General features: G+C 56.5%; 2 protein-coding genes across 8 annotated transcripts in view; one reads left to right on the top strand and one right to left on the bottom strand.

Moving 5' to 3' along the window:
* PRPSAP1 (phosphoribosyl pyrophosphate synthetase associated protein 1) overlaps nucleotides 1-16,610 on the bottom strand; it is a 29,089-nt gene extending 12,479 nt beyond the window's left edge. The window contains exons 1-5 of one of the 5 annotated variants that reach the window (XM_062010719.1): nucleotides 16,259-16,610; nucleotides 12,797-15,749; nucleotides 12,107-12,218; nucleotides 5,386-5,438; nucleotides 3,748-3,814 (exon numbers count right to left, since the gene is read on the bottom strand). In XM_062010719.1, coding sequence (XP_061866703.1) covers nucleotides 3,748-3,814; nucleotides 5,386-5,438; nucleotides 12,107-12,218; nucleotides 12,797-12,956 — 392 coding nt within the window. In that variant the 5' untranslated portion in view covers nucleotides 12,957-15,749; nucleotides 16,259-16,610. Of the gene's footprint in view, nucleotides 1-3,747; nucleotides 3,815-5,385; nucleotides 5,439-10,268; nucleotides 10,355-12,106; nucleotides 12,366-12,477; nucleotides 12,761-12,796 lie in introns of those variants that run through there. The other 4 variants (XM_062010720.1, XM_062010721.1, XM_062010722.1 and 1 more) reach the window with 4 other exon arrangements.
* A 2,660-nt stretch (nucleotides 16,611-19,270) lies between these two features.
* On the top strand, nucleotides 19,271-25,613 carry SPHK1 (sphingosine kinase 1). 3 transcript variants are annotated; one of them, XM_062010716.1, is made up of 5 exons: nucleotides 19,271-19,791; nucleotides 23,000-23,149; nucleotides 23,451-23,545; nucleotides 23,804-23,919; nucleotides 24,356-25,613. In XM_062010716.1, exons 1-5 carry the CDS (start codon nucleotides 19,347-19,349, stop codon nucleotides 25,101-25,103), a joined length of 1,554 nt encoding a protein of 517 aa, XP_061866700.1. In that variant the 5' UTR covers nucleotides 19,271-19,346; the 3' UTR covers nucleotides 25,104-25,613. The 3 variants fall into 3 exon arrangements, with proteins under 3 accessions (XP_061866700.1, XP_061866701.1, XP_061866702.1); XM_062010717.1 differs by having other exon boundaries at nucleotides 19,274-19,404; XM_062010718.1 differs by lacking the exon at nucleotides 19,271-19,791 and adding an exon at nucleotides 20,042-21,212.
* The last annotated feature ends 907 nt before the right edge of the window (nucleotides 25,614-26,520 follow it).

Genomic DNA, 26,520 nt, shown 5'->3' on the forward strand with positions numbered 1-26,520 from the left:
AAACTAACTGAAGGCCAAACAGATGGGGTGATGTTTTAAGCACAATAAGGCTGATGTTTTAAGCACAAGGATGGTGTTTTTACACAATGAGGTTGGTGTTTGTTACAAAAATGAAACTTTGAGGCCTTATGCACAGCGTGTGATCCTTTGTATTAACTACTTGCCATGAATTGTAGCACGTTACAGCATTTGGAAAAGGTACATAAGTGATGATGATGTGACACTAAATTGGAGCTGATGCACACCAGATTGGTGTCTGGTCACTCCCGTTTCACGCAACAAAGAACCCCTGCACAAAGAAAAAGGAACCCTGCAGAGGTGTGTGGTGATTCCCCCTCTATCATCATAATAACAACAAAAAAAAGGCATTTTTTTTCATTTGTTGGAACAAATGTCACTTGGTGCAGTGTATTTTGAGCTGAACCAGTCTTTTAAAGAAGCAGCACACACTCTGCCAACACAACTTCACCCACACTGGATTTATTAGGTTGGTTTCATTTTTAACAACATAAGGCATGATGCTTATTTTTCCTGCCTTAAAACATACTGAATTTTGGAGCTGTACCAAGGCCAGACACATCACTTTGGTGGTCAGCAACTCCATGCCATGCAGCTTGTCTAGAGATGGAAGGAACAGCAGCACAGTAAACAGTAAATTACTTTCTTGAAAGGAAGAAACCAAAAAAGCAACACAGGCAGAACTTATCTGTAGACCACAGCAAGGAACACACTTAAAACACCATTTTCAGGTAGCTTCACTGTGATGGCTGGCATAGCCCTGCAGGAGCATATTAGTTTGCACTTAATTCCTTTGGGGAAGGGGAAAATAAAGCCAAGCCCTTTAGTTCCTTATGGCCAGCACCAAGAGACACTGTCTGCAGTCACCAACTGCCTCGAGACCATTTGGGACCTGAAGAACATGACTCCAAAGACAGAGGCACAGGCAATCCTCACACAATGCAGATGCCCTTGCCCAGGGATTTTCCAGTATGGACAGTCTCAAATGACACATCAGTTCCCCAGACTGGTTCCCAGGCATGGTGACAGAGCAGGGGCTGACTGGGCCACCTCTGCACACAGCAGCAGAGGAATAAGCAGCACAGAGCAGCTGAGAGCTCTGCAGAGCTTTTTGGACATTAGCCAGCTGTTGCTGGAGGATCCATTTTCCTCCTGACCACTGGGGATGGCTTCCCCAAGAGCTCAGATCCCATTTTCTGAGTCTCAACTCGTGACAAACCTCTATCCATTTCCATTTCTCTATCCTTTCCTTTAGAACCTCCCCTCTGTTTGTGTCCCTTCTGGGAGCGTGCGGGGTCTCTGCTGCCCCGTCGGCCCCCACACACAATGCTGGGCACACACAGGAGAGCTTTGTCAGCTCTGAAGCAGCCAGCCAAGAATTACATAAAACACAGCCCCCCAGCATGCTGGACAAGGAGCAAACAAAGAACTGCTTCTTCCCTTTGGTGTTTCAGCTGTGCCAGAAGGGCCGTGCGAGGAGGAGAAGATGCTGCTATCAGTGTTGTATAAAAACAAGGCAGCCAAGTTTAAGCCTGTTTAAAGCTCATTCAAGAAATCCAATATTTTCCATCACTATGTTTCAAATTACTCTTTCAGAAAATATATTCACATGGAAAGCTGATAAGAGAACAAGAGTGCTCCTGGGAGAAAGGGTTACCACTGATTTCAAAGGCAGTAGCAGTCCTGGTGAGGCACTGACTAACAAAGGGCCCAGTTCAGAGTGGAGACTAATTAGGGAAAGTAACATCTGAGGGGGAATCCCAGCACAGCATCTCCAAACAGCTACCCAGGAGAACATCCCAGCCCTCTTGCTGCCTCCCACCTTGATGCTCTGCTCACAGTTACTGCAGGAAAGCCTGAGCCACACACGGGGACTGTCAGCTCATTACCAGCCCTTCCCAGCAGCCTGGAGCCTCCCTTGTTGCTCTCCATCCCTGCCCGAGCCATCCCTGGAGATCTCTGCTCTGGGTGCTGAGCAGACAGCTTTTGTGAAGCTGCCAGTCGACTCTACAACAACCCTCAGCACTAAAATGCTCCTTTTGCTTTTAGAGTTTCACTAGACCACCAACTCTTTCATTTTCCTGTAGTTTAACCATGAGCCATTTGCTTTTCCCTCGCACAAACGCCAGTTCACACATCAACAGTTTTAGTTCTTGGAGCCACCCTCTGAAGAGAGATAAGCTCTAGGGAAACATTTTTGGACAGGGAGCTTGTTATCAAACATTCAGGTCTTTCCTCTCTCTGTGCATTTAAGATGCAGACTGTGAAATCACACTGCAGCATAACAAACCTGTTCCCCTCTCCTTTCCTACTAAGTCCTAATATTTTGTTTGGTTATCAAACCACTACCGAGTCCAAGTCTTAGATTATTTACCACAGATGTTTTGACTCTCTTGAAAAGCTCCCTGAAACCCACAACTCAGATGACCTTCAACCTGTACTCTCAAGCAACACAGTAAGGCACAGCTGCATCTTAAGAACAAAAGATGGCTTGGCTGCACAGCAGTGGCTCCTCACCCGATGGGCCTTGAGCCTGGTGGCTAAAAAGGACCCATTTCATGGCCCACAACATGGAATTCAATGCATGGAAAGAACAAGGGGATTGGCAAGTTAAAAGCAGGGGGGAGTTTCCCTTCCCAAAACTATTGCTGTCCCTAATACTCTGAGTTATCTCTGAACACCTTATCTGTTTCATGTTTACCCAGCTCTCAGTTACAAGCTATTTCAGAGAACTCTCTCAGGAAGGACAAGACAATGGCACTGTTCACCTGAGACATAATCCTGTATCAGGGGATTCTCATCTTGGCAAAGATTTAGTTGGTTCCTAAGGGAGGAAACACTTGGAGCAACCCTCTGGAGAGAGATAAGCTCTAGGGAAACATCTCAGCCTGTAAGAGGAACTCCAGAAGTGAGTACGCTCATCTTCTAGTCCTATTGAGTTCTTTATCAACAGGCCCAGCACTACAAAGTGGAAACAAACTTGAATTCTCACTGGGATCCATTCCTTTGGCAAGCAAGGAAAAGTTTTGTTTCAAGGGTACTCTGCTACCTGCTTGAGCTTACACTACTCAGCCAGTGAGCAGAAAGGTTCTTGGGGTTCAAAGTTGCTTTTCTAGCCCCCTGCTTGCTTGCAGCACTTGTTTTCTCTCTTACTCCAAGGTTAGAATAGCCCAAAACAAAAACCAAGAAGGCTGACTAAAGAAAAGTCCCAACATCATCAAGAACTATAGGAGCACAGGGGAGCTGCAAGCTTCCACCTGAGCTCAGTTTCACTAGGGTGAAAGGGAAAGTGTAATCCAGCCTGTAATGAAAGCAATAGCTGCTGCTTGCTGCTGGCTCTGCTGCTTGGTAACTGGAAGGCAAAGGAAATGACAGATCCTGAAATGGAAATGCCAATCAGAAATCACCAAACAACTGAACCTGCAAGGATACCAACATACAGACCAGAGATGTTGCACTTGAAGCCATCAGTCATCTTTGCTTTTGCCTCAAGTGACACACACACTGAAGCAATCTGTTGGGCAGCTTCTCAGTTCCTGCGGCACAAGCAATCCTCCGGGAATTCTAACAGCTTAACACTATGCTGTGTCTTAAATGTAAGTCAAAGCAACGACACACTGGGAACAGACTGGTTATCATTCCAGCTAAGTGAGCTAACCTATAAACAACCTGCTGAATGAGCAACTGAAAGAACATCACAGCTGTAAAGCTGAGCCACACGGCCCTTACCTGGGGATTGTCTGGATAATGAAGATGTCCTGGCCCCGGACAGATTCTTTTATCTCAACTCTTGTTTCTGAAAAGGATTAAAACCAGTCAGTTTTGGTTCCAAACATCAGACATACAGTGATAACACACCATGTTTTAGCAGCAGCTTTGCCTGCTGGTCAGGGCAGATGAGGACTTGCTCCTGTGTCCTTCCTGCACACGTGTGTCCCACTACACACATGCAGATGAGCCAAGTGGGTTTTCCAAAGGCTGGTCCTGGGAAGTGAAGAGCTGCCAGGACATCCCAGTGAGTTATCTGTAGCTACAATGTAAAACCAGGCTCAGCTGCTGTTCTCTTACACCTAGAAGACAATTTCTTAACTCCCAATGAGATCTTTTGCACTTCTCCAGGCTGGCTGCTGAAAGCTGTCAACACCACATTCATGAGTGAACAATGAAGCACCCAAAGCAGAACAACTCCTAGTTGTTCTTACCAAGCAGATAATTGTTTTAGAGTTATGGAGACAGCTCCATCCAGGCTGGATAGCCCAAAGTAACACCAGCAGCACAGAGTTCCAAGGAAGAACTTCTCAATTTCACTGCTGAAGTCAAGCCACTTCACCAGTGACACAAGCTGCAAACTCAGGTCTCTGCTGAACACAACTCCTGCAAAAGCTGAGCCCCGAGGCAGCTCTGCAAAGCCAAAGCAATGACACCAGGTTTCCCTGAGATGCCTGTCTCAGCCATTTCCCACACAGCTGTGAACTACAGGGCAGGGATAAGTAAAAGGAGAGAAATATCTACCCAGCTACCAAATTCAAAGTCTAATTGCCTGGGCACTGGCAGTAACCTTAAGGGGCTCTGCTGAAAGCAGAATGATTTGCTGTGCAGTGATGAAGAACAACTTCAGAGCTTGTAGCAAGTGACCTGATTTAAAACTAACCCCGAAGGGCAGCAAGCTCTCACTGGCACAAAAGCAACAGCCACCTCTGCCTGGGCCATGAGGGCAGCAGCACTATCATCAATCCTCACACTGAGCCACCACCTTTCCCAGCCCTTCCTCTCGCCTTTATCAGTTCTCTGGTTCTAGTCTCTCCTGCAGATAAGGTAACCAAGGTCTTGAAACAGTAAATGACTCTTGCTCACTGAACTCTGTTAGCAGATATGTTAGCCAAACAGGGATACTTGCTGTATTTAAAGAGATGAAAGCAAGCTCCAAGAGGCACAGACCCAAGCACAACCCTGAATTTGCACTTTTTTAAAGCAAGAGCACAGGTCCTTGCAAGGGCAGCTGTAAACTACCTGTGGCAAGGGGGGCTGGAAGAAGGGGTAACTGAAGTTTGCAAGGCAGGCCCTCAGAAAGCAGGCCATTCCTCCTAAGCCATTTGGCTAAGCACAAGAGCAGGTAAGATTTTGTAGCAGTTAACACCAGAGGTAGGATTCTCTTTCAGAGTTAGTTGATGGGCAGACAAATGAGATAACAGGGAAAAACAAAGAACACATTTAATTGCTTTGCCCAAGGTTAGCCAGGGAGGTTTGGCTCTGCCAGGAGCAGCTGTAAAATCACAGTTGAATCACCACACTCATTGGACAGGTTTGGCCAATGGAGTTACCCAATATTACCTCAAAACAGTTGCAACTGGTAAAGATTTCTCTCACCTCCATTGGTTTCCTGGTACACCACAGATTTCCCCAGCTCAGCACCGAGACGCCTGGAGAGAAAACAGAGAAGTTGAAAATGGAGGAAGCCGGCAGGTCATGAGCCAAAGCAAACATTGGACCAAACATTTCACACCAAGAGCACACAGCACAGCCTAACAGGGAGCTGAGTGTGCCAGCCAGGCTGCAGAAACACACAGCCTCCCCCTCCCCGGGGCTCTCCTCCTCCCCTGGGGCATGCTGCTCCCAGGCAGGTCAACACACTCTTTGTACCACTGAGCAGAGGCCGTGTCTCCTGATGGCAAAGGTCACCTTGTTGGCCTGTGTGATGCCTCCTGAGGTGGATCTGGCAGGGAACTAAACGTTCATCATTTACTCAGATTTCCTTAATGGCAACTGAATCACTTTTTTTGACTCCTACATCTTTCTTTCTTCCCCCTTCCCCCTCCAAACCTTCCTTAGGAAGTAACTCATTCTACTGAAGAGATTTTAACCTCACATTGCTCTTCCTCCAGTGTCAACCTACAACATTCATCACAACAAAGATCACAGTCACCCCCCTTTGATTTTATTTTTTAAATGTCTCTCATATAAGAAAGATTCATCTCCCAGAGCATTTTGAAAGGCTCCAGCAGGCAGGTTATTCCCCTCAGGTGACACTTTTGTATTTAGCTCTACTGACAAGTAATCCACCAGGAAGTATTTAGAGGCACATGGGCTTTATCTGTGAGGCTCAGCTGGGAGACCCTGCACCAGTGATATTCTGGGGACAGGTTTCATGTTGCAACTCAGCTGCCTGGAGCACAGGGAGAGTCCCTCCTCTCTTCCACGGTCTGCTCAGAGGCTGTGCCCACATGCTGGATGAGGAAACACTTTATGCTTGAACAATACTTTTGCTCAAGGAGTTGACCACAGCAGCAGTTTCCTGTCTACACATACACTGTATTCACCCAGACACACGCCAAAATGACATGGATTGGGACTAACCCTAAATAAAGGGCTCCCATCTGTCACTGGCCCTGGTCTACCGCCTTCAGCACTCAGTCTCTCCCCATCTCCATAGCCACATAGCCTTGCACTTCAATGGTCACAAAGATGTGTTTTTCAGAAGTCTATGAACAAGAGAGCCCAACACCAGCACACTGTTGGGCCACCACTAACTGTGGGACACAGCTAGGAGCCCACAGGCTGGAGGTCTCAGACTGAAAAGCACACCCAGGGCAGCTGTGATAACAGACACACAAATGCAATGGGACATATGTGCTTAGCTGACTACAGAGCACATATTTGGCACACACACACTCCTGATGGTGTGCCTGGCAGCACGTTTTGCCATGGCTGGGGCTACCGAGTACAGTCCCACATCAGGAATCCTATGTGTGATATTGGAACCAGCCCAGCTCAGGTACCAACTGCAGCATCGCCTGGGGATGGCACAGCCCAGAGCAGGCAAGACTCCCAAACCTCTCACGTGGCTTCTCTCAGTTGCACTGCTGAGTTAAAACCTGCAGCTGAGACACAAAGGCATCCTCAACACCTTCAGTATCTTCAAAAGAACACTAGCAGCTGGTAAGGGAAAGGCATGCCTGAGGACCTGAGCCTGGATGCATAGCAAAGGTGTTTTGCAGGTGGGATCCATCAAGCACTGGCAGCCCCTCACTGGGATCCTGCTCCCTTTCTGAAGGCAGTCAGGCATTTGCAGCTACCAAGACATTCAAGTTGAAACAAGCTCAAGAATCAAACAGAGAAAACAAACCAGTGTGTGTGGGGAAATGTTAGTGACTCACACTTGTTCCTCCACAACTGCCCAGTGAGTCTTGCAGGCTCCCTAAGAAGGCACGTGCACCCTGACTTCACTGCAGACAGCACGCTCCTACCTCAGTACTGGAAATAAACCCTCCATCAAGACTGTGCAAGTGCCCTTAGTCAACCCTGCATCTCATGGCAGGAAGGAAAGCTTTAAAAACAGTCCAGCCAGACACATCTCAGCAAAACACTTCTTGGAAGGTGGCATTTTCAATGTCAAGTGGTGGCAAACACACAGGGGTTGGTGATGCCCTGGGAGGATGTAGCTGGCAAGAAGAAACCAGAGCCCGGTGCTGTTCAGATCACACTGCAGCAATGCAGCTTCTGTGCTGCTGGAACAAGAAATGGGACAGGCAAGCTCACTCCCTGATGGAAAAAAGGATGCTAAACAGCTCAGCTTGTCAAACCTGGGTGCAGATAGCCACAGAAGAGTCAGTAAGTAAGCAGCTGCCAGCTTACAAGAATGAGCAGTAGTGGATTGCTCTGGTCAGACAATCAGTCTCATCTCTGCTCCAGCTGTTGGCTGCAAGTAAACGTGAGCAGTGGCAATGGGAAGGATACAAGACAAAACTAACCATAAGTCATCCATCAACCCTGCCTGCAGCACTCTGCAGGCACAGCAGCTGGACTGCCAGGCAGCCCCACCAAAAGTAGCTCAAGTGTTTACCCAAAGGGCACATCTTCCACCAACCCCCTTTCTGAAGGCTTCACAAACTGAACCTTCAGCCAGTGAAGGAAGCTGAAAAATCCCCTTGGTTTAGTCAAGGTTATCAACAAAGAGGACTGTTTGTGCAGCTCCTGTTGTAAAACATCAAATTCCACAGGACTTGTGTCAAAAGGGAGGTTCACAGTGAAGTCAAGGGCAGAGCAGGGCCTGAGCTACCACATAGCCCAGGAGCAACCATCTGTAACAGAGTTCAAAGATAAACCCTCCCCTCACATCACTTCTCCCTTTTTCCCCTCCATCTCCAGCTCTTTTCTCTATCTGTGCAGAAGCTCCCAAGCAGCCATTGCTTTAGACAACAGAGAAATTAGGTTGACAGCAAGAACTCTGCTTGTGTTAGGCTTCAGGACTGATGACACAACTGTGTGAGCAGGGGTGCCCTGATGGCCAAGTGCTCGTCTGCAGGCATGGGAAAGAGGCTGCTGCCACTACAGGACTCAGCACACATCCCCACAGAGACACAAAAAGCATACTTTGGGTATGCTAAGTCACATCTTCAAGCAAAAGGAGCTCTGTGGACAAAACCCCTCCTCTGTGATGCAGTATTTGGCCAGAGGGAGATGGAGCTTCTGTCAATACTAAAGTGTTTCAGACTGGAGAATGGTCAGGCTGATTTTACAGGATTCGCAGAAATCTCACTTGTTAATCAGCCACACACAGGCATCAGAGCACACATTCACTTCTGGAAGCTCCCTTCTCCATCCAAAGCAGACAGAAACCCTGGTGCAATTTCTGGTTTTTAAAAGCAGCAGTCTTCAGAACTGGGACTTGTTAAAAGCACTATGCACACACACACTGTCCTGCCCAGCCCAGAGCAGGAGGCTGGGCACACTGAAATCAAGGTACTCCTGTCCCAGGATGCTCCCAGCTTTTCAAGGTTTTAGTGTAGGCTTTCCCTGGCACCACTCACTGCTCCTGATAGAGAAAGCCCCACTCTTTGCTCTGCTCTGTCATCCTCACACCAGCTCCATCACTGAACTGACTCCTCTAGGACCTGATGGCATCTGAGAGCAGAATTCTCTCTGTGGCTTTAAAAAATCCTACTCAGAACAACTGATTTCTATCAGTTTGGAATATTTCTCTCTGTAAAGACTGCCCAGGAAAGATGTTCTAACTTTCTGCAGTCTCAACATATGCCAAGAGGATACTAAGCTGTGGCTACAGAAGCATTTGTGAAACCTGTCCCAAATTCACAGCCCAAATGTCAACAGCCCACAAGGCACCTACAGTTTAATGAGGAAGCAACACCCTGCAAACAATACAAGGTTGTATGAGACTGTACGCTAAAATGTCTCCATCTTTTCCTCCTTCCTCTATGTTGTTTAGGCTCACAGCATTGCTTTTGCCTTTAGATCACCAGCACTTTCCATGCTGCAAAGCAAATGAATGTCTACACCACTCCCATCCCCAGACTGCACTGAGTTTACAATAGTATCACGTCCCACGTCAACGCAGACCTGCAGGAGCACTGCAGAGGCATCAGCCAGCTTCCAGCAGCAACCCCTTCCAACCCAAACACACAACCAGGGAGTGCAACCGAGTATTTGCACCCTCTGTGCTTGCACTGCAGGCAGAGGGAGAGCTAAATGCAGCCACTGCACTGTGGAGTTAAAGAGATCTGCTAGACCTCCCTCCCTGCAGCAGCACACAATCTCTGCAGCAGCACACGGGGCCCATTAGGGAACAGCACCGGTCACAGAAATTATCTTTCTCTCCTGCAAAGGAAGCTTGTAATCAGGTGCCAAGTGTCCTAATTGCAGCAGGACTTTTCTTTCCATCTAGGAAAGAAGAACAAACCCATTAAATAAAAAATCACCCCTCTCAGTTGATAAGATGCAAGTGAACAGCTTTATGGATGTTTCAGTGCTCCTGACTCTAACGAGCTCCTTTATTATTTAAAGTCTGACAATCTGGCTCTCCCCAGCCAGCCACATCCCCTGTCCCCAGCAGATGCTAACATAAACAAAAGCTCTGGAAACTCCAAGTGAAAGTTAAGACTAACCATCTAGTCTATGCCCAGACAAGAATGAATAATGGCAAACTGTCAAAAGATGGGAAGTGTGCCAGGAAGCCACACTCAGAGCCTGAACCGAAAGCAGCTATGGAAGCTTTGCATGGCTGGAGTCACACTGCTCCTCTCCAGGGCTGACATCTTTAAAGGATAAGCCAGGACTCATCAAAGATCCATTTTAACATCCCACACCCACAGGCAAAGAGTAACAGAGCCTGGATGGACAAGTGTCTCAAAGGGCCCTGCTCATATTGCGTGTTGTTTTAAAGCTTTCTTAGTACTGATCCCAAAGGTTATAAAAAGCCTTTAAAACCATCACACAATATGAGAGGACAGACTCACCCTTCTAAAACTGCTCCAAATCTATTAAGAGCTGCAAATGACCTCCCCAGGGAAGCAGAGGCTGGGCTGGGACATAGTGGGAAAGCCAGCAGCTACCCATCTTTGGCAACCTGAAAAAACAAGGGATGTATTACAGATGTTGGAACCATCCCTGAGCTCCTGAGGGAAGTCAGGGCAAAACCACCCCACAAGATGCTGGAAACACCTTTCTTTTTGAGACACCTTTTACCATGGGCAAATCCACACCACTAATTGTGGATTTTGCAACCCCCTCCACCAAAACCTCACCTGCTTCACACCTTCCATTTCAGAGTGGTCACTACTCCCCTGTTGCAGAGGGCCCTTATGTCTCAGGTGAAGCAGCTCACATCACATCCTCACTGCCACCAGAGCCGAGGCAGGAAGCTCACACAGCCTCTGTGGCAGGTTTCCTTTGTGAAGGACAGCCAGGAGGTCACCCCTGGATCCTGCTGGCATTCACTCTCTGCAGAGGGGTGCAGCCAGCTGTGTGCTCCCAGGCTCTCCTCACATCTTCAAAATAACTAAGTTCTTTTTTAAGACCAAGGGCAAATAAAAATCACTCATTTGCTGTTTCAGGCCTGAGAACTTGGAGCTCATCCCCAAGGGACTCCTGTTAGGTTCTGTGTTGATGCAGCAGGACAAGCTTTGTGAAACCATGTCCATCTGTTGCTGCAAAACTTCATTCTTAAATGAAGAGACTTGATTTTCAGAGTTGTACCAGTGAAAGTGATACAGAATTGATCACAAAAAAACCTCTCAGACACAAGGATTTCCCTCTCCACCTCACACCCCAAGAAGTCCATCCTTCTTATCCAACATGCATCCCATCAACACCACTAATCCTAGCCAGACAGCCAAGGCAGCTCCGTGGAGATAATCTGTGCTAAGGATTGAACACACTGTTTAAGCTAGCTGGACAAATGGCAAAATGATTTTGCAGTTTAAGGTGGCAGCACACCTGTATTTAGTCATGTTTTCAATTTAATATCTCCTTGGAGACAGGAATGGGCTGTCAGCTGGCTAAGGCGTAGCAAGGATGCTGTCTGCTGTAGCAGGCAAACAAGCACTGGACCCCTCGATTTTAGGAGCAGCTTCCTATGAACTGTAGAGGAGAAGAAACAGAAAAGAAATCCAAATCCTGCTTTAGGCTGACAGCTGTTACACACCTCCTTCAGCAGGAGCCAGTGCATCCCCCCCTGCCAAGCCAAGGTCAAACTGATGGGCTAAAAAAGAAGAGCACACTTTATCCCTAAACTAAACTCTCTTTTGTTAGCCTGTGCTGCCCACGTCTCCTGCCCCACTGAAAGCTTTGGTTAGTGCAGCTGCAGGTGTTGCCCTGAAGGCTGCATAGGCAAAGCTCCCTCTGCCCCAAGCAGAGAAACTGTTGGGCACGGAAAGTCGCCAGTTCATCCCCACAAAAAGCAGCAGAGAAAGTTCTGAGCATCTCCCAGAACAGTTAAAAAGCTTTCTGAGCTTTGTTCTGCTATGTTTCACCTTCTCCCTCCCCAAAAGTAACAGCCTCTTCTACAACCCGGCCTTTCCAGCACTGAAACGGGTGGCAGAGAAGAAAGAAGCAGAAAGCAGCGGGTCCATTTTCATCGTCGGGTCAAAGCAAGTTCTGGGGAGGGATGAACAAGCACTGAGCAGAAGGGCAAAGCTGCTGAAGACTCAGTGCAAAACCTCTGCAGTGGAGGTTGCTGCAGATGCCTTCAGCTGAGGAAGGCTGCAGGATGCCAAAAGCCTCTGCAGCCGCTTTGAAGAAAGCCTGCCTGCTCGGAAGAGGTGGGAGAAAGAAACTTGGAAGAGAAGGAACTTACTCCGTGATCCTCTTCGCCAGCTCGGTGCAGGCTGCCGTGGAGTTGGCCGAGAAGACCCGGTAGCCACTTCTGGCTGCGTTCATCGCCAAAGAGTCATGCAACCCCCGTGGAGCTCGAAAACGAGAGAAAACAGATTTATAAGGCAACAACAGCTTCCGTGGCATCCTTTTCTTCCTCTCCGCCACGATCACCGCCCCTTAAGGGGTGGGGAGGAGGAGGAGAGAACCCTTCCGCTACCTATGGTCTTGCTGGTCCACTCCTGTGGCAGGGTATAGAAGGGGGGTGAAAAATATGACTATTAAAATGAAACAGAGCAGCCTGGGGGAATGGGGGAGGTAGAGCAAGCCCAACCCAAACCCGCCCAGGCTCACCCAGAGGCACCTCATGGACCAGGGCAGGGAAGCCCCGCAATGGGGGTGGTGCAGCAAGGCAGGCAGGCGTTGCCTTGCCTGGGGCAGCTGGGGTGAGCGGGAAGGCGTGGGTGGAAAGGGATTCCCTGTGAGGTCTCAGGCTGATGGGGGGTTCCCCTCACGCAGCCCGGCGAGTCCCGCCCCCGGCCGCCGCGCTGCTCCCCGCGGCCGCCATCTTCCCGCGCCCACAGCCCGCCCCCGCTGCCATCTTGGCTGAGGGCACTGCGGCCGCGCTTTCCCCTCGCCGCGGCGTCAGCTACTGCCCGAACCGCGCCGGTACCTGAGGAGGAGGCGTGAGAAGGCCGCAAGCTCTCCCTCGTCAGTGGGGCCGCACCGCCCGCTTCCCGGCTGCGGCTGACGGCGCGGCCGCCTCCCCGCTTGCTGCCCGGCGGTGCGAAGCGCGACCTCAATGCGGCGGCTTCCCTGCCCGCGTCCAACATGGCGGCGGCGGCGCTCTGGCCGCGCTCCGTGGCCGGGGCCAGGTCTCGGCCTCCCCGCAGGGGATGGCGCTGGCTCGTCTGAGCACAAGAGCTGTGTCCCCAGCCCGTCTGGAGAGCCCTGCGCTGACCTTTCCAGCCCAAGGACCACACTTGCTATCGCGGGGAAGGCAAACGGCATCGATTTCATCCCCAGCACGGCCACCAGTCCCCTCCACTGAGCGCTGCATTAAAAGCTCTCGCTCTCCAGCCTTCGTTAAGATACAGCATCCTCAGTGCAAACGAGGTGCAAACACATGAGTGTCCTCTCCATGTGCTCCTGCTGCACTTCCTGAGCACCAAGAGGCAAGCTTTGTCTCCCTGCAGCATGCCTGGGATCCTACCCAACATCTCCCTTCATGATGGCTCCAGACAACTCCACGGTGACTTACCTGATTGTACAAGCCAGGAAAGTCACAGAATCCCAGAATAGTGGGGGTTGGTAAGGGCCTCTAAAGATCATCCAGCCAAAACCCCTGATAAAGCAGGTTCCCCTCCATCAGGGGGCACAGGAACGTGTCCAGATGGGTTTTGAAAACCTCCAGAGAAGTCTGTGAGGGCAACCCGTGCCATCCCCAGCAGACCCATTACCCTCTTTGCTGTGGGAGCAGACCCAGTGTAGCAGCAGACAGCTCTCCCAGACATTTGCAGTTTGCTGCCACCAAAGCCATGTGTGGTCCCTGCTGAGCGCAGGTGCCTCTCCAAGGCCCCCATGTCCCCCACAGGTCCTTTCTCCCTGCCTTGTCACAGCAGGGGCTTTTCTAGCCCCACTCACAGATCCTTGCTGTAAGGTGAGGGGAGAGCTAACAGCATCATCTGTCTGGATTCACTCCAAAACCAAAAAGTGATGCTAATTGTACCCTCAAGCTGGCAATAACCCTGCAGCATGGGATGAACCTTCAGCACCTCTTTGCCAGGTGGCCCAGGAACCCCCTCATGGGCACTCGTGGCCATGGGACAAACCCCAGAGCAGCAGCCAGGCAGGGGAAAAGTGCCTCAAGTGAGGGAAGGACACAGACCCAGCACCTCTGCAGGGTGCCCAGACCCTTCCCAGCTTCTTCTCTGGCTCTGGAAGAAGGTACTTGCTGTTCCCCTCCTCTTTTGAAGCCCTTGCCTCCTTGGGGTGTGCAGGAGAAGGAAGGGCTGCTTAACCCCTTCCCACATGGAGCCAGCTCAGCACACCAGCCTCTGGTGTGGCCTCTCTGAGTGTCCTCAGCCCCTGCTTTCCCTCTGGGTCCTGCAGCACCACCCTTTACTCCTGCTGCTCAGAGCCGCCCCAGCCGCAGGGGATGGATCCAGCCCTTGTCACCTCCCCTCCCTTTCTCAGCTCCCGAGGCTGAGATGCCACAAGCCTATTGCACTGCAGGGTACCCACCAGCACAGCAGACCCCAGCAGCAGCACCTCCCTGCACCCCTCAGAGGGGCTCAACCACACATCCTGCCCCAGAACCACCTTGCTTTTGTGTTTTTGAGGTTCTCCCTCAGTGCCATCACCTTCATCCCTGTGGGGAGAGCCCCAGCAGGGCTGTCTGGCAGAGCTGTGGGGCTGGGACCAGAGCCCCAGGAGCCCAGGTAGGGCTGAGCTCTATCCTGCCTGTTATCACTGCACCAACCAACCTTTCTCCTGGATAAAGAAGTGACTGGGATTTCTCTGCAGGCCGACAGTCACACCTGCTTTTACAACCAGGCAAAGGAGAAGAAAGAAGGGATTCTGTTTACTTAGGGAGTAATTAATATCCCAGCTCCTGGCTTGTACAGAGGAGGCAGAAACCTCCCCCACAGCCCGGGGAGAGCAGCCTGGCAGCTCTTCATCATTTCATTATCAGCCTGGCAGGATCAGGAGGGCGGGTCAGGCTTTAAACAGGTTTAACTCCTTTGAAAAGGCTTATCCAGGCTCAGGCCCACTGGCTGGCCAGGATGCAGTTATTTGCTGAGCAGAGGGGTTTCAGCAGTGCTGGGGATGGGGACATCAGGGAGATTCTGCACTTTTAAGGGGTAAAAAAATGGTAAAGCGCAGCAAGGAAAGCCTGGGGGGTTCCTTTACACCAGGAGCCAGCTTTGAAGGTTGAATTTCAGTGACTGGAGAGGAACATTTCTCAGCTCTGCCAAACCCTGCATTGCTCTCTGGAGAAAACCAGGGCCTTGGTGCCACCCTGTGCATTCAGGCTGCTTTGGTGGGGGTTTGTGAGTGGGGCTGGCACAGCACCAGGACGGGACAGCCACTGCAGGCAGCTCCCTGCAGAGCTGGAGCCAGTGTTGCCCTTTCTCCATTCCCCAGTTCCTCTCTGGAGGCCCGGTGGGGTGGCCAGAGCACGCTGATCCCAGCCCAGCAAGCCAAGGGGAGCTGTGGGAACCATGGCAGCAAATTCCTCTCCTTCTCAGCCAGAAAAGAGGAGGGGGCTGCAGCAGGACACTGTGAACCCCCTCAGTAACTCAGCCCAGGGATGCTGCCTCAGGCCCAGGGAGCCTCCGGCACGCAGCCAGGTGGATCTTATTGCAGCCTGTGACTCACCTCCCAGCAATGCCTGTGCTCACATCAGGGCAGGAAACCACAGCCGGGAAGTGGTGGAAACCCTGCGAAGGCCTGAAATTGGGCCTCCCCCAGCAAAGGAGGAGATCAAACGGCAGCTCTTTGGCCTGGATCCCTCTGACGCCAGCACTAGTCATCGGGGTGACTTTTCAGCTGAGGACCGGGGTGTGTGGTGGCTGCAGCCTCAGCAGCTCCTCGTGGGCTCTCAGTGTGTTCCCAGAGCAGGCCTGACCTCAGAAGTATTTTTGAGCAAATCATCAGGTGTGAGGAATGAGCTCAGCTTGCTGGCCTTGGCCAGGGCCTCGCGGTGAGTCCCGGGCTGTGCCAGCACCTGCAGAGAGCTCAGCAGAAGGTCAGGGCTGGGTAACAGCCCCAGCAGAGCACAGCTGGGATTCAGGAACCCCTTGGAGGATGAGAAACCTCCTGGGTGAAGCCCTGAGCCCGCTGTGCAGCTGGGGCTGTGGGTGATCCCTGCTCCCCACGGCTCACTCAGGCAGAGGCTGAGGGTGCATTTGCTTGCCAGAGACCCCATGCCTTTGTCCTGGGGAGGGGGCTGAGCCACAGTCCTCGGGCTGAGTCTGTCCCAAAACATCTCCATCCCTGCACCGGCTGCTCCTGCAAGAGCTGCTGGAAAGTTCCCACTGCTGCAGTCGGTGCCTGTCCCCCTGCCAAACCCTGCAGCCTGCCAGCCCCGATGCAGCGCGCGCTATTTCTGGCTCCACCTTGAGACTTGTACCTTCAGCAGTGGGAAGGATGCTAAAAGAGGCAGATCCGGGATGAGTGCATCCCCCTCCCATCACCGGCCCCAAGCAGCTGGTGGCAGAGCAGGCAGGAGCTGGATTTGCTGTGTGCCTCGAAGGGAAACGCTGCAGCTCATCTTGCAGCAGAGCCATGTCCTCTGTACGCCTCTGCTGTAGGCAGTGAGAGCCTGAAATCCAGGCCTGCCCTGGCACAAAGAGCCTCAGATATATCAGCTGGAGGGCGGTGAAAGCCCCCAGCCTCCCTGCTTTCTTACCCCAGGACCATCTCCCTGGACGGGCACCAGCTCCTTTAGCAGCTGAGGCTGGAGCAGGACACAGGACACAGGCCTGGGGGCAGGAGGGAAATGAGGAGGTGTTTAATTACACATTTAACCCTTGGCTTCTTGCACAACTCAAGGCAAACATTGTCTGCTGCTCCTGTCTCAGCTTCCTCAAACACTGAGCACCCATCACCTCCAGTGAGCCTGGGGCACAGTGCTCTGGATGTATGAGCCTTCTTCCCCAAATGATGTCTCTGGAGGCTGGGATACCCCCCAGGCCCTCGTAGGATGGGAGTCTGAGGGGTGCTCTTGAAGGGAGACTGGTGACCTCCATGGTCACAACTGGACTGGAAACCCTGAGCTGTGGGTCAGTCCCTCTGTAGTGAGAAAGGAGGTGGGGGCTTCCCCCCTCAGCCATCCCTACTGGTACACCAGCTCCATGCTGGCTCCACATCACATCCCCACACTGCATCCCTGTGCCACATCCCCACACTACATCCCCACACTGTATACCCACACTGCCTGCCCGTGCTGCCCTCCCACACACCCAGCCCCTGCAGCGTGGTGAGGGCAGGAATGGTGCCCATCAGGACAAACCCACCGGGCAGACACCTGCCCATGGCACAGGAGCCCCGACTGCTGAGCACCCTTCGGGCTGCTGGTCAGATCAAGGGAGCTCGTTAAGGCTCTTGTAATTAAGACAGCCCTAACCAAGTGTTTATGAGCGCTGAGCGTCTCACTTCCGCGTTCAGTGGCGCATCTGGAGGCAAACAAGCGCTGTCTGAGGGACAGGGCTGGATCAGCCCATGCTGTTGGAGAGCAAAGGGACTGGTGTGGGGCTGGTGGGGGCCGGGGGGCTGGCTGTGGCATGAAATGGGCATCTGCCTGGTGTGGCACAGTGCAAGGATGGGTTCATGAGAGCTGCCCACGGATACTGGCCCCAGGTGCAAAAGCTCTGCCTGGGCGTGAGGTGCCATGGCAGACGCTGAGGTTGGACCGATCCCATTCCTCATCCAAGAATAACCTGGCTGCAACCCTCTCACTCCCTGCCCTGGGCACTCCCCCACAGGTACCCCTGCCCTTCCCCTCCCCATGCCCAGTGCTGCAGCACTGCTGCCTTCCACAGCTCAGCCCCTTTCCCCAGCCCATAGCATGGCCATGGCCAGCAGAGCCCAGCCAGACACTCGACTCCTATTTCCAGGGCAGGGTGAAGGGGATCCCTGCAGCACGGGGCCAGGGCAGGGTGTAGGGTGGTAAGCAGCCTCATCGCCCCGTGGCACCTGCCAGGAGCAGCACCACAGCTGCTCTCACATCCTCCCACCCCCTCCCGTGCCTTCCTGAGCGGAAATCAGGAGCGGGTTAGTCATCGAGAAGGGTGAGGGGCAGGTCAGGACGCTGCACACCACAGCATCCAGCTATTTCCTCCCCTGACACCTTGCCGAGGACGTCAGGGGCTGTTTACAAACGCTGCATCGCAGCACAGGGAAGCGGCTGCGCCCAAATCTCACCCAGAATCAGCTGCAGGTGCTGCCCTTCCCCGGCCCAAAGCATCATCCAACAAACACCTGAGAGCGGGTTTTGCCCCCTCACCCCCTCTAAAGCACCTCTTTGAACCCACAGCACCTGGTGGAGGCTTTTTGGAAAGCACAATGCTCCAAATCACGGCACCTCAGCTCTCGTGTTAGGTCACTCTGGGAAGTTTTTGGCCGGTTCCAGAGAGTTATAGTGGGGACAGAGGGCTGAGGGCTCCCTGCTAATGAAACCACAGCATATGTGAAGAGTGAGGCACGAGCTCAAGGTTACAGCATCACGAGTGTTGCCATGAAGGGTGCTCTGAGGGATGAGGAAGGGCGAGGAAGGCCCAGGGGAGGCGGAGGGAGGGACTTGGGTACCCATCTGGCTGCCTTACCGTTCCCATGGTGTTTGTCCAAGTGCTTATCGCCCGCTCCTCTGTGCAGGGGCTCAGCTCTGCTTTGGGTAGAGCCCCAGGAGGGCACAGTGCCAGCTGGAGCATGTGGCGCAGAGCTACATCCCAGGGGAACTGCTTGGCATAAACGAGATCCTTGCAAGGCTGGGCCAGACCCCCTGGAGCCCAGCAGCCCCTCGGGAGGTCAGCCTGTCGTCACCAAACCTGCTGGCAGTGACTTCTGTGGGCACGGAGCAGCTCCCGGCAGCACCGGCACCTTCCAGGCTCCGTCCTCAGCTCCGTGCCCACGGGCTCCGTGCCCATGGCACCTTCCAACCCTCACCCATACCTGCCAGCGACGGGCAGGGCATCGACCCCTCCATCCTCCCTGACGAGGTGTCCCTGCCGCTCGCCCTCGAGAGATGCCATTGAAGCGCCCGGGCAGGGCGCGGGGGGCCGGGCAGGGCAGGGGGGGGCCGGGCAGGGCAGGGCAGGGCAGGGCAGGGCGCGGGGGGCCGGGCCTGTCCGCTGCTCTGCCACGGCAGTGCCACCCCCGGGACGCCCACCCGGGCAGGGCAGAGCCGCCCACGGCAACCCCCCGGCAACCCGCAGAGCCTTGCTCGGGCCGCGCAGCCCGGATGCCCATCCCCCCCCAACCCACCCGTGGGGAGCCGCCGCAGCCCGGAGCGTGGGGCGGCGCTCGGGGAAACTGAGGCAGGCCGCTGGGGGGAGGGGGCTCGGGGCAGCCCCGGCACGGGGGCGTGGGGGGAGGCGGGGGGGGGGGTTAAGTTTTTATGAATGGGGCCGCCCCGCCTGCCATTGCCGGGCGCCGCGGCGGGTGTCAGCAGCGAGCAGGGCGGGCGGCGCTCCCCGGTGCGTCCCGCTGCCGCTCCGCCGATGGCCGCCGGCCGCCGCGCTCCCCCGGAGCCCGGGGGGGACCCGGTGCTGCTCCAAGGTACGTTCGCTACGGGCCCGCAGCCCGGCGCGGCCGCCTGCTCGCTGACGCTGACGGCCCGGGAGCTGCAGGTGCGGCGATCCGGCGGCTGCTCGCGGGGCTCGGCCGGTGCCGGCGGCTGCTCGCGGGGCTCGGCCGGCCCCGACGCCGCGCTCCGCCTCGCCGACTGCGTGGGCTCCTCCGCCTTCCCCGCGCCCCCCGCCGCCGCCTTCTCGCTGGTGTGTTACCCGCTCGTCGGGCCGCGCTGGGGCCCTCCCGCCCGGCAGCGCCTGGCGCGGACCTTCCGCGTCTCCCGGGAACCCGACGCCGAGAGCAACCTCCGCATCGCCCAGGCCTGGAGCCGCACCATCCGGGAGCTCGCCGTGCCCGCCGTGCCCACGCAGGACGGTGAGCACCGCGCCGCCGCCCCACGCGGGGGGAGGGGGGAGGGCGGGGGGCGGGCGACCATCCCCGCTCCGCCGCTGGTCCCGACGGGGCGCGCCGCGGGAGGGGGCAGGGGGGCTGTGCCGGCAGCCGCTGTCCCGGGGCGCGGGGCTTGTCCCCACGCGGGACGCCTGTCCCGGGGCACGGCGTGGGACGCCGAGCCGAGAGCGCTCGAAGGGACGGGGCAGGGGGAGACGGGGACACGGGGGGCAGGCCATCGGCATCCCTGCAGGATCACCTGCATCCCCCCTCCCGGCCCCAGACATCCCTGTGCACAGCCCCGGGGCCGGGGGCGGCTTCGCCTCCTCTTCACCCTTAAAGCGACAGCGCAGCAGGGCCGTGGGCGCACCGCGAGCCCCCCACGCCCGGCCCCCATCGCTTCAGTTCAGTATCAAGCAAAGCTCCAAAGGGCACCATTAACCAAGGAAATAAAAAGTCCTGGTTGCTGACGCAGGCAGGACGGGAGCCAGGCACCGTCCCCGGCGGGTCCCTCCATCACCGGGGGGCTGCCGAACCCCCCCGGGGCAGGGGGGCGGGTCTCGGTTGCTGCGCCCCCGGGAGCTGCCGGCGGCTGCCTGCGGGGGGGTCCCGCGGTCGGGGCCGGGCGGATCTTTGAGCGTCTGAGCAGAGATGCAATTATATGCACTACTTCATTTATTTGGCTGTCCAGTCGCGCTGATCAGACTTGGAAATTAAGAGGCATGCGGTTCGAGGGATCCTGTCAAATCACATTTAGCCCAGCTCTCCCTGCTTGGAAATGCAGCTTTTTTACATGACCCGCAGCTACAAAACAACTTTCTGCTGCTCTTCCTAAAGAATAATGAGAAAAAAAGAACAACAACAACAACAAAAAAGCAGCCAGTGGAAAGGGGTGAGGGCAAAACCAGTTCCTCAGCTCTATTTCCAGCCTGAACTCAGCAGCTGTGAGTCTCCTGGCGCTGGAAAACCCTCGCCCTTATGGCAGGGGGGTGAGGGTGCTGGGGCACAGGCAGCTCCTCGTGTGGCAGAGCCCTCGAGGGAGCCCCGGGAAGGAGGACAGGGGAAGGTGCTGCGGGATTTGGCAGTTATTTTTCCAGCTGAGGGCCGGCAGGATTTGCAAACCTCCTCCCCCGGTTTGGGACAGAGCTAAAAATGCCTCTCGCCACACCCTGGGCCCGCAGCCTCACGTGCCGGGGCTGCGGCTGTGCGGGGCAGATAAGGCCGTGCCGGGCAATCCTGACCCCGGCCCCAGCGAGGAGGGAGCCACGGCCACCCCGGCCCGTCAGCTCCAGCATCCGCCGGGATGGAAGCCCCACGGAGAGCTGCGGCTGGGAGGAAGCTTCTCGCTCCTTATCTCGCCCCAAAGATGGAAAGAAGAAGTTTCTCAGCAGCGAATAAGCCCCAAGGTGGGGCTGCCAGGAGTGTCCCACCCTGCAGCCACCACAGAGGGGGCAAATCCAGGTCCTGGGGGGCAGATCCAGCAGGGAGCTGCTGTTGAGCTCCTGGCAGGGGCTGGGTCCCCGCTGCAGGCCCCCACTCTGGAGGAAGCCCTCACTGTGCTCATGCCCTCGCCATGCAGAGCTGAGGCTCTATGGAGAGGGGATGTGCCAGGCATGTCCTGGGCTGTGCCAGCCTCACACCAGCTGGGTCACTGGGCAGGACAGCCCTGCGCCCAGCCAGCCTGGCACACGTGTGCCATCTGCCCAGAGAGCTTCCAGGAGGATGTGGGGCCCCAGGGAAGCGTCTGGAGCTGCTGACGGTAGAGCCGTGGCAGCGCAGGCCCTGCCTGAGCACTGCTGTGACACGTGTCCCATGGGGGGATGTGGGCTGAGGGGCGAGAGCAGAGGTTGGGCACTGGCAGCAGCTGGAGCCCCTTCCCCTGCTGACTCAGTGTCTGCTCTGCTGGGGTTTGAGGTCGAATGCTGTGCCGGGAAGCAGCTGAGCCTCAGGAGGTGCCCGGGGCTGGCCGGTGTTGCGCAAGGGAAAGGGCTGCGGCTGAAATCTGCTCTGAACCAGCAGCCTCCACCTCTGCCACCGCAGCAGGCCCACACGGGGATGGTGTCCCCGTCCCTATCCACACCCTGCTCCCTGTGCCCTGTACGGGGTCCCTGCCAGCCCCCGCTGCCCAACGCAGACCTTGGGCAGCAGCCCCGGCTCCGGGCAGGATTTTCAGCTCTCAGCTGTGTGTGTGTCAAATGCTGTGGCTGGTTAGAAGCATGGTGGGCTTGAGACTGTGTTTAGGTTCTTGAAGTGCCTCATGCTCTCCCTCTGCATCCTCCAAGGCTGAGAGGGAGAAAGAAAAGCCCTTCCATCACCTGCCTTGTCAACTGGGGCTTGGGCAGGGATGCCCCTGTCCTGGGGGCTCTGGGGCAGTTGGCAGAAGGGGTCTGAGTGCTGGTGGTGAGCTGGGACGGCTGTGGGAAGTGAGGCCAGGCTGGCCTGGGAGCTGCCACCCGCCTCCCCTGACCCGAGCCGAGGCGCCTCTGCGTGCGGAGCTTCAGCCGTGTCCCAGAGTCCCCTCGTGTCTGGTGCCCACTGATAAGGGGCTGGGGAGGGTGAGGGGCAGCCCGTGGCTTGCAGGTCCCAAGCAGCCAGTGTGGGGACAAGGATGTGGCCTGGAGGGTGCCAGCCCCACCGGGTCAGTGCCAGGGGCAGAAAATCAAGCTGGTGGTGTCAAACTCAGCAGAGCCCCATGTGCTGCCCTGGGCTGGGACGGGCACAGAGATGGGATGCTCCAGGCCCAGGTGGCCCGAGGGGTTTGAGCTGTAACAACACTGCCTGTGTGTTCAGCCTGCTTAAATCACAGCATGCAGAGGAGCGGGGGCTGGCAGCCGGCCCCAGCTCCCCTTCCAGGCTGAGGGGGGTTCCCAGCATGGGGCAGTGCCAGGAAACATCCTCTGCTTCAGTGACTCAGCTCCAGACCAGCAGCTCTTTCTGCTGAGTCAGCACTCGTGCTGTCCCGCAGAGCCCACACACCCGGCTGGGCCTCAGCCTCTGCTGATGGTGGGAGGGCTGGAGCTGAGGCCCTGCGGCTCCCTTTCCCAGCAGAGACTCTCCATCCCTGCTCACCTCGGTACAGATGCAGCCAGTGGGGATGAGCAGCAGCTGCCCTTCCTGTAGGGCTGTGGCAAACACTGCCCCGGCTCACAAAGCCCTCCATGAGCCCACCAGCCTGTCCTCTCTCCCTGCCCAGGTGACAGCTATGGGGTGCTGCCCCGGCCCTGCCGAGCTCTGGTGCTGCTGAACCCGCAGAGCGGGGCCGGCCGCGCGCTCGAGGACTTCCAGGCAGTGGTACAGCCCATGCTGGACGAGGCCGAGATCACCACCACCCTCTTCATCACCGGTGAGGCCACGAGCAGCTCCCTCACCTCCTCCTCCTCCTCCCTTCTGGGATCCTGCCTGTGTGCCAGGACAGGCTCCTCCAGGGCCTCGTACTCACCCCATGGCTGCGGGGCTGGCCGGGGTGAGGGGCTGGGTGGGCTGTCACAGGCAGTTGTGGCATGAGGGGACACGGCTGCACTGAGTGACTGCCACACCTCCTGCACCCCCATCTGAGACCCCCGTGGGGACAGGAGAGCTGGGGTCACCAACTGGGGAGTGGCAGCAGGATGGAGGGTGACGCTTGACTCCGCTTTCTCCTGCAGAAAGACCCCACCATGCCCATGAGAAGATGCGGGATGAGGACCTGTCGCAGTGGGACACGCTGGTGGTCATGTCAGGGGATGGGCTGCTGTATGAGGTGAGGGGCACCAAGGGGCATCTCCCTGCCAGAACCACAAGGAGCTGGGGGGAAAGGGGTGCCCGGGGCAGGAGCCAAGCTTGGAGGCACAAAGGCAGCAGGGAGCAGCACGGGATTGATGACACCTGGGTTGGGGTAAAACAGGGCAGCTGTGGCCTTGGTCCTGCCCAGGCTGGGGGCACCGTGGGCTCTGCTCCCCCCGGGCTGTGTGGGCCACTGCAGGGCCCCAAGTGCCACCAGCTCTGTCTGTCCCCACAGGTGGTGAACGGGCTGATGGAGCGGCCGGACTGGGCAGAGGCTGTGAAGAAGCCGCTGTGCATCCTGCCAGGGGGCTCTGGGAACGCTCTGGCTGCCTCCATCAACCACTACGCAGGGTGAGCCCCGACCCTGGCACAGTGCTGCACCCACAGAGGGGATGGGGCGGTGGTGTGAAAGGGCCGAGGGGAAGGTGCCCAGCTGGGTCCCCACAGGCTGATGCAGCACAGCCTCAGACAGTCCCTGTGAGCATCAATCAGCTGCAGCCCCGTGTCCCCAGCTGCCCCCACGGCCTTTGTCCTTGCCAGGCTGAGTCTGGCACAGCTTCACTCCAAAGGAGCCTCCCCAGGGCTCGGCTGATCCCGCTGCACAGGGCTTGCCCTGGCCCAGCAGCCCCACCTCGGTTCCCTCTCTCAGGAGCTGTTTTACCCTTCCCATCCCCAGCAAACCCCACTTCAAACATAGCTGAGGTACATCCCAACCGTGACACTGGGGTGAGGGTTGCACACGGGCCAGGATGAGAGGTCCAAACTCCCCCTTCTCCGTCCCTCGCAGCAACGATCATGTGGCCAAGAAGAAGCTGCTGACGAACTGCACCTTCATCCTGTGCAAGGGGCTGCACACGCAGATGGACCTGCTCTCGCTCAGCACGGCCTCGGGCAAGCGCCTCTTCTCCTTCCTGGGCTTCGGCTGGGGCTTCATCTCGGACGTGGACATCGAGAGCGAGAAGTACCGGCGGCTGGGCAACGCCCGCTTCACCCTGGGCACGCTGCAGTGCCTGGCCAAGCTGCGCGTGTACCAGGGCCGCCTCTCCTACCTGCCCGCGGGCCCCGAGCAGGACCCTCCCGCGGCAGCCCGGGACGCCCCCGTGCCCGTCACCAACGGCCAGCCCGGCCCTGTGCCCGCGGACTCGCTGCTGGTGCCGCTGTGCCAGCCGGTGCCGCCGCACTGGACCGTGGTGCCCGAGGAGGAGTTCGTCACCGTCTACGCCATCTACCAGTCCCACCTGGGCACCAACCTGCTGATGGCGCCGGCGGCGCGGCTGCACGACGGCTGCATCCACCTCTTCTACGTGACGGGCGGCATCGGGCGCGTGGCGCTGCTGAAGCTGTTCCTGGCCATGGGCCGGGGCACGCACCTGGAGCTGGGCTGTGCCCACCTGCGCTACGTGCGCGCCCGCGCCTTCCGCCTGGAGCCGCGCTCGGCCGCGGGCATCATGACGCTGGACGGGGAGGCGCTGCCCTGCGAGCCCGTGCAGGGCCAGATCCACGGCCGCCTCTGCCGCGTCCTCAGCGGCTCCTGAGCGGCCGAGCTCTGCCCTCCCCTCTCCGTCCCACCACCCCGGCACTGAGCTGCTGGCACGGCCCAGCGTGAGGGTGGCAGAGCCTTCCTCCCACTCAGGAACGACCTCCTCCTCTTCCTCTCGTAGCAATAGCTCTTGGGGGCCGTGGGCGCTCACCCCCTCCCTTGCCCCCACACTTAGCTTTACGCCCTTGGGACAGCCACCAGCGCTGGCCCAGCGGAGGAGCCCCGAGCCCGTCAGGTACTGGGTGCCGCTGAGCTGCCCGTCTGCTACCCCGGTACGAGGCCCCGGGCGGCTGCGCTGGCACAGCCCCGTCCGGCAGCCACCCGCCGTGGCATCGCTCCCGTCCCTGCCCCGGGGCCGCTGCCACCCCAGGGATGGTCAGGACCAAGAGATCTCATCCAAGACATCGACTTTTGTAAGGATGTTTGTACCCAAAGCTTCCTGTAGGAGCAGAGTTTATTCTTGTGAGAAATGCAATAAATATCCAGCGTTTGCAGAAAACACAAAGCCCTGCTGGGTGTTGTATTGGAGCAAAGAGCTGCTGCCAGGGCAGGGCTGGGGGCTGGCAGCCCTGGCTGGGCTCACACCAGCACTGCCACAGCAACGTCCTCTTACGGCAGGAGCGCTGGCCCCAGGAGCTCTTCCCAGGGGAGAGGTGTTGGGGACAGGATGGGGGGCGGCTCTGCCACCCCCGAGCTTTGGGGTGTGCCAGTGGCTCGTGCTAGGCCTGGCACGGGAGCTCAGCCCCGCAGTGGTGCCTCAAAACACCCCGGGGAAGGCTGCAGCCTCAGCGAGGGCAAGCAAAGGGTTCAAAGAGCAGGGTGCCGGAGCCGGGGCTTTGGCTGTCGGGACACAACTCTCCCCTCCCCTTCCTGGGCAGCTGGAGCCCTGCAACAGGTCCCTGCCCCGAGGCTGCCCTGGGGGGGATTGCTCAGCCTGTTTGGGATGAAATTGCTGTAATTAAACCTCATTTACACCGCTCCAGTACAAAGTAGAAGACTAAACAGTGGTGGCTGTTTGCATTTATTCATCTGCAAACTATGCAATTAGGATTGCAGATCCGGGAAAAGAAGAGCTCGATTGTTCCCTCCCCTCTGGGGGAGAGCTGAGCCCCGGGGCCCTGAGCCAACGAGGCAGGAGCAGCTGGGAACCACCTCCCAAAATCCAGCTATTCCCCTGCGGCACTGGGCCAGGGATAAAAGCAGCTGAGGGATGCTTTCATGGTCAGAGCTCGGGGAGGGCTCCAGAGCCCGGGCTGGGGGCGCAGGCTCAGGGCTCTGCTGCCTCTGTCAGACTGTGGGTTCTGCAGAGCTGACCCCAGGGCTTTGGCATGCAAAGGCTCCCCGGGTCTCTGCACTGCTGAGGGCAGCAGGGTGCTTGGGACCTCCCTTGCCCAAGTTTTGCTGCCCAAATC

Source organism: Colius striatus, chromosome 18, assembly GCF_028858725.1.
Source record: "Colius striatus isolate bColStr4 chromosome 18, bColStr4.1.hap1, whole genome shotgun sequence".
NCBI classification, from domain to species: Eukaryota; Metazoa; Chordata; class Aves; order Coliiformes; family Coliidae; genus Colius; species Colius striatus.

What these genes read in the sequence shown, in the direction of transcription:
- SPHK1 (XM_062010716.1), top strand. Translation starts at nt 19,347, where the DNA reads ATGGCCGCCGGCCGCCGCGCTCCCCCGGAGCCCGGGGGGGACCCGGTG. An exon ending in CGCCGTGCCCACGCAGGACG is followed by an intron (nt 19,792 to 22,999) that starts GTGAGCACCGCG and finishes CTCCCTGCCCAG; the next exon opens with GTGACAGCTATGGGGTGCTG. An exon ending in CACCACCCTCTTCATCACCG is followed by an intron (nt 23,150 to 23,450) that starts GTGAGGCCACGA and finishes TTTCTCCTGCAG; the next exon opens with AAAGACCCCACCATGCCCAT.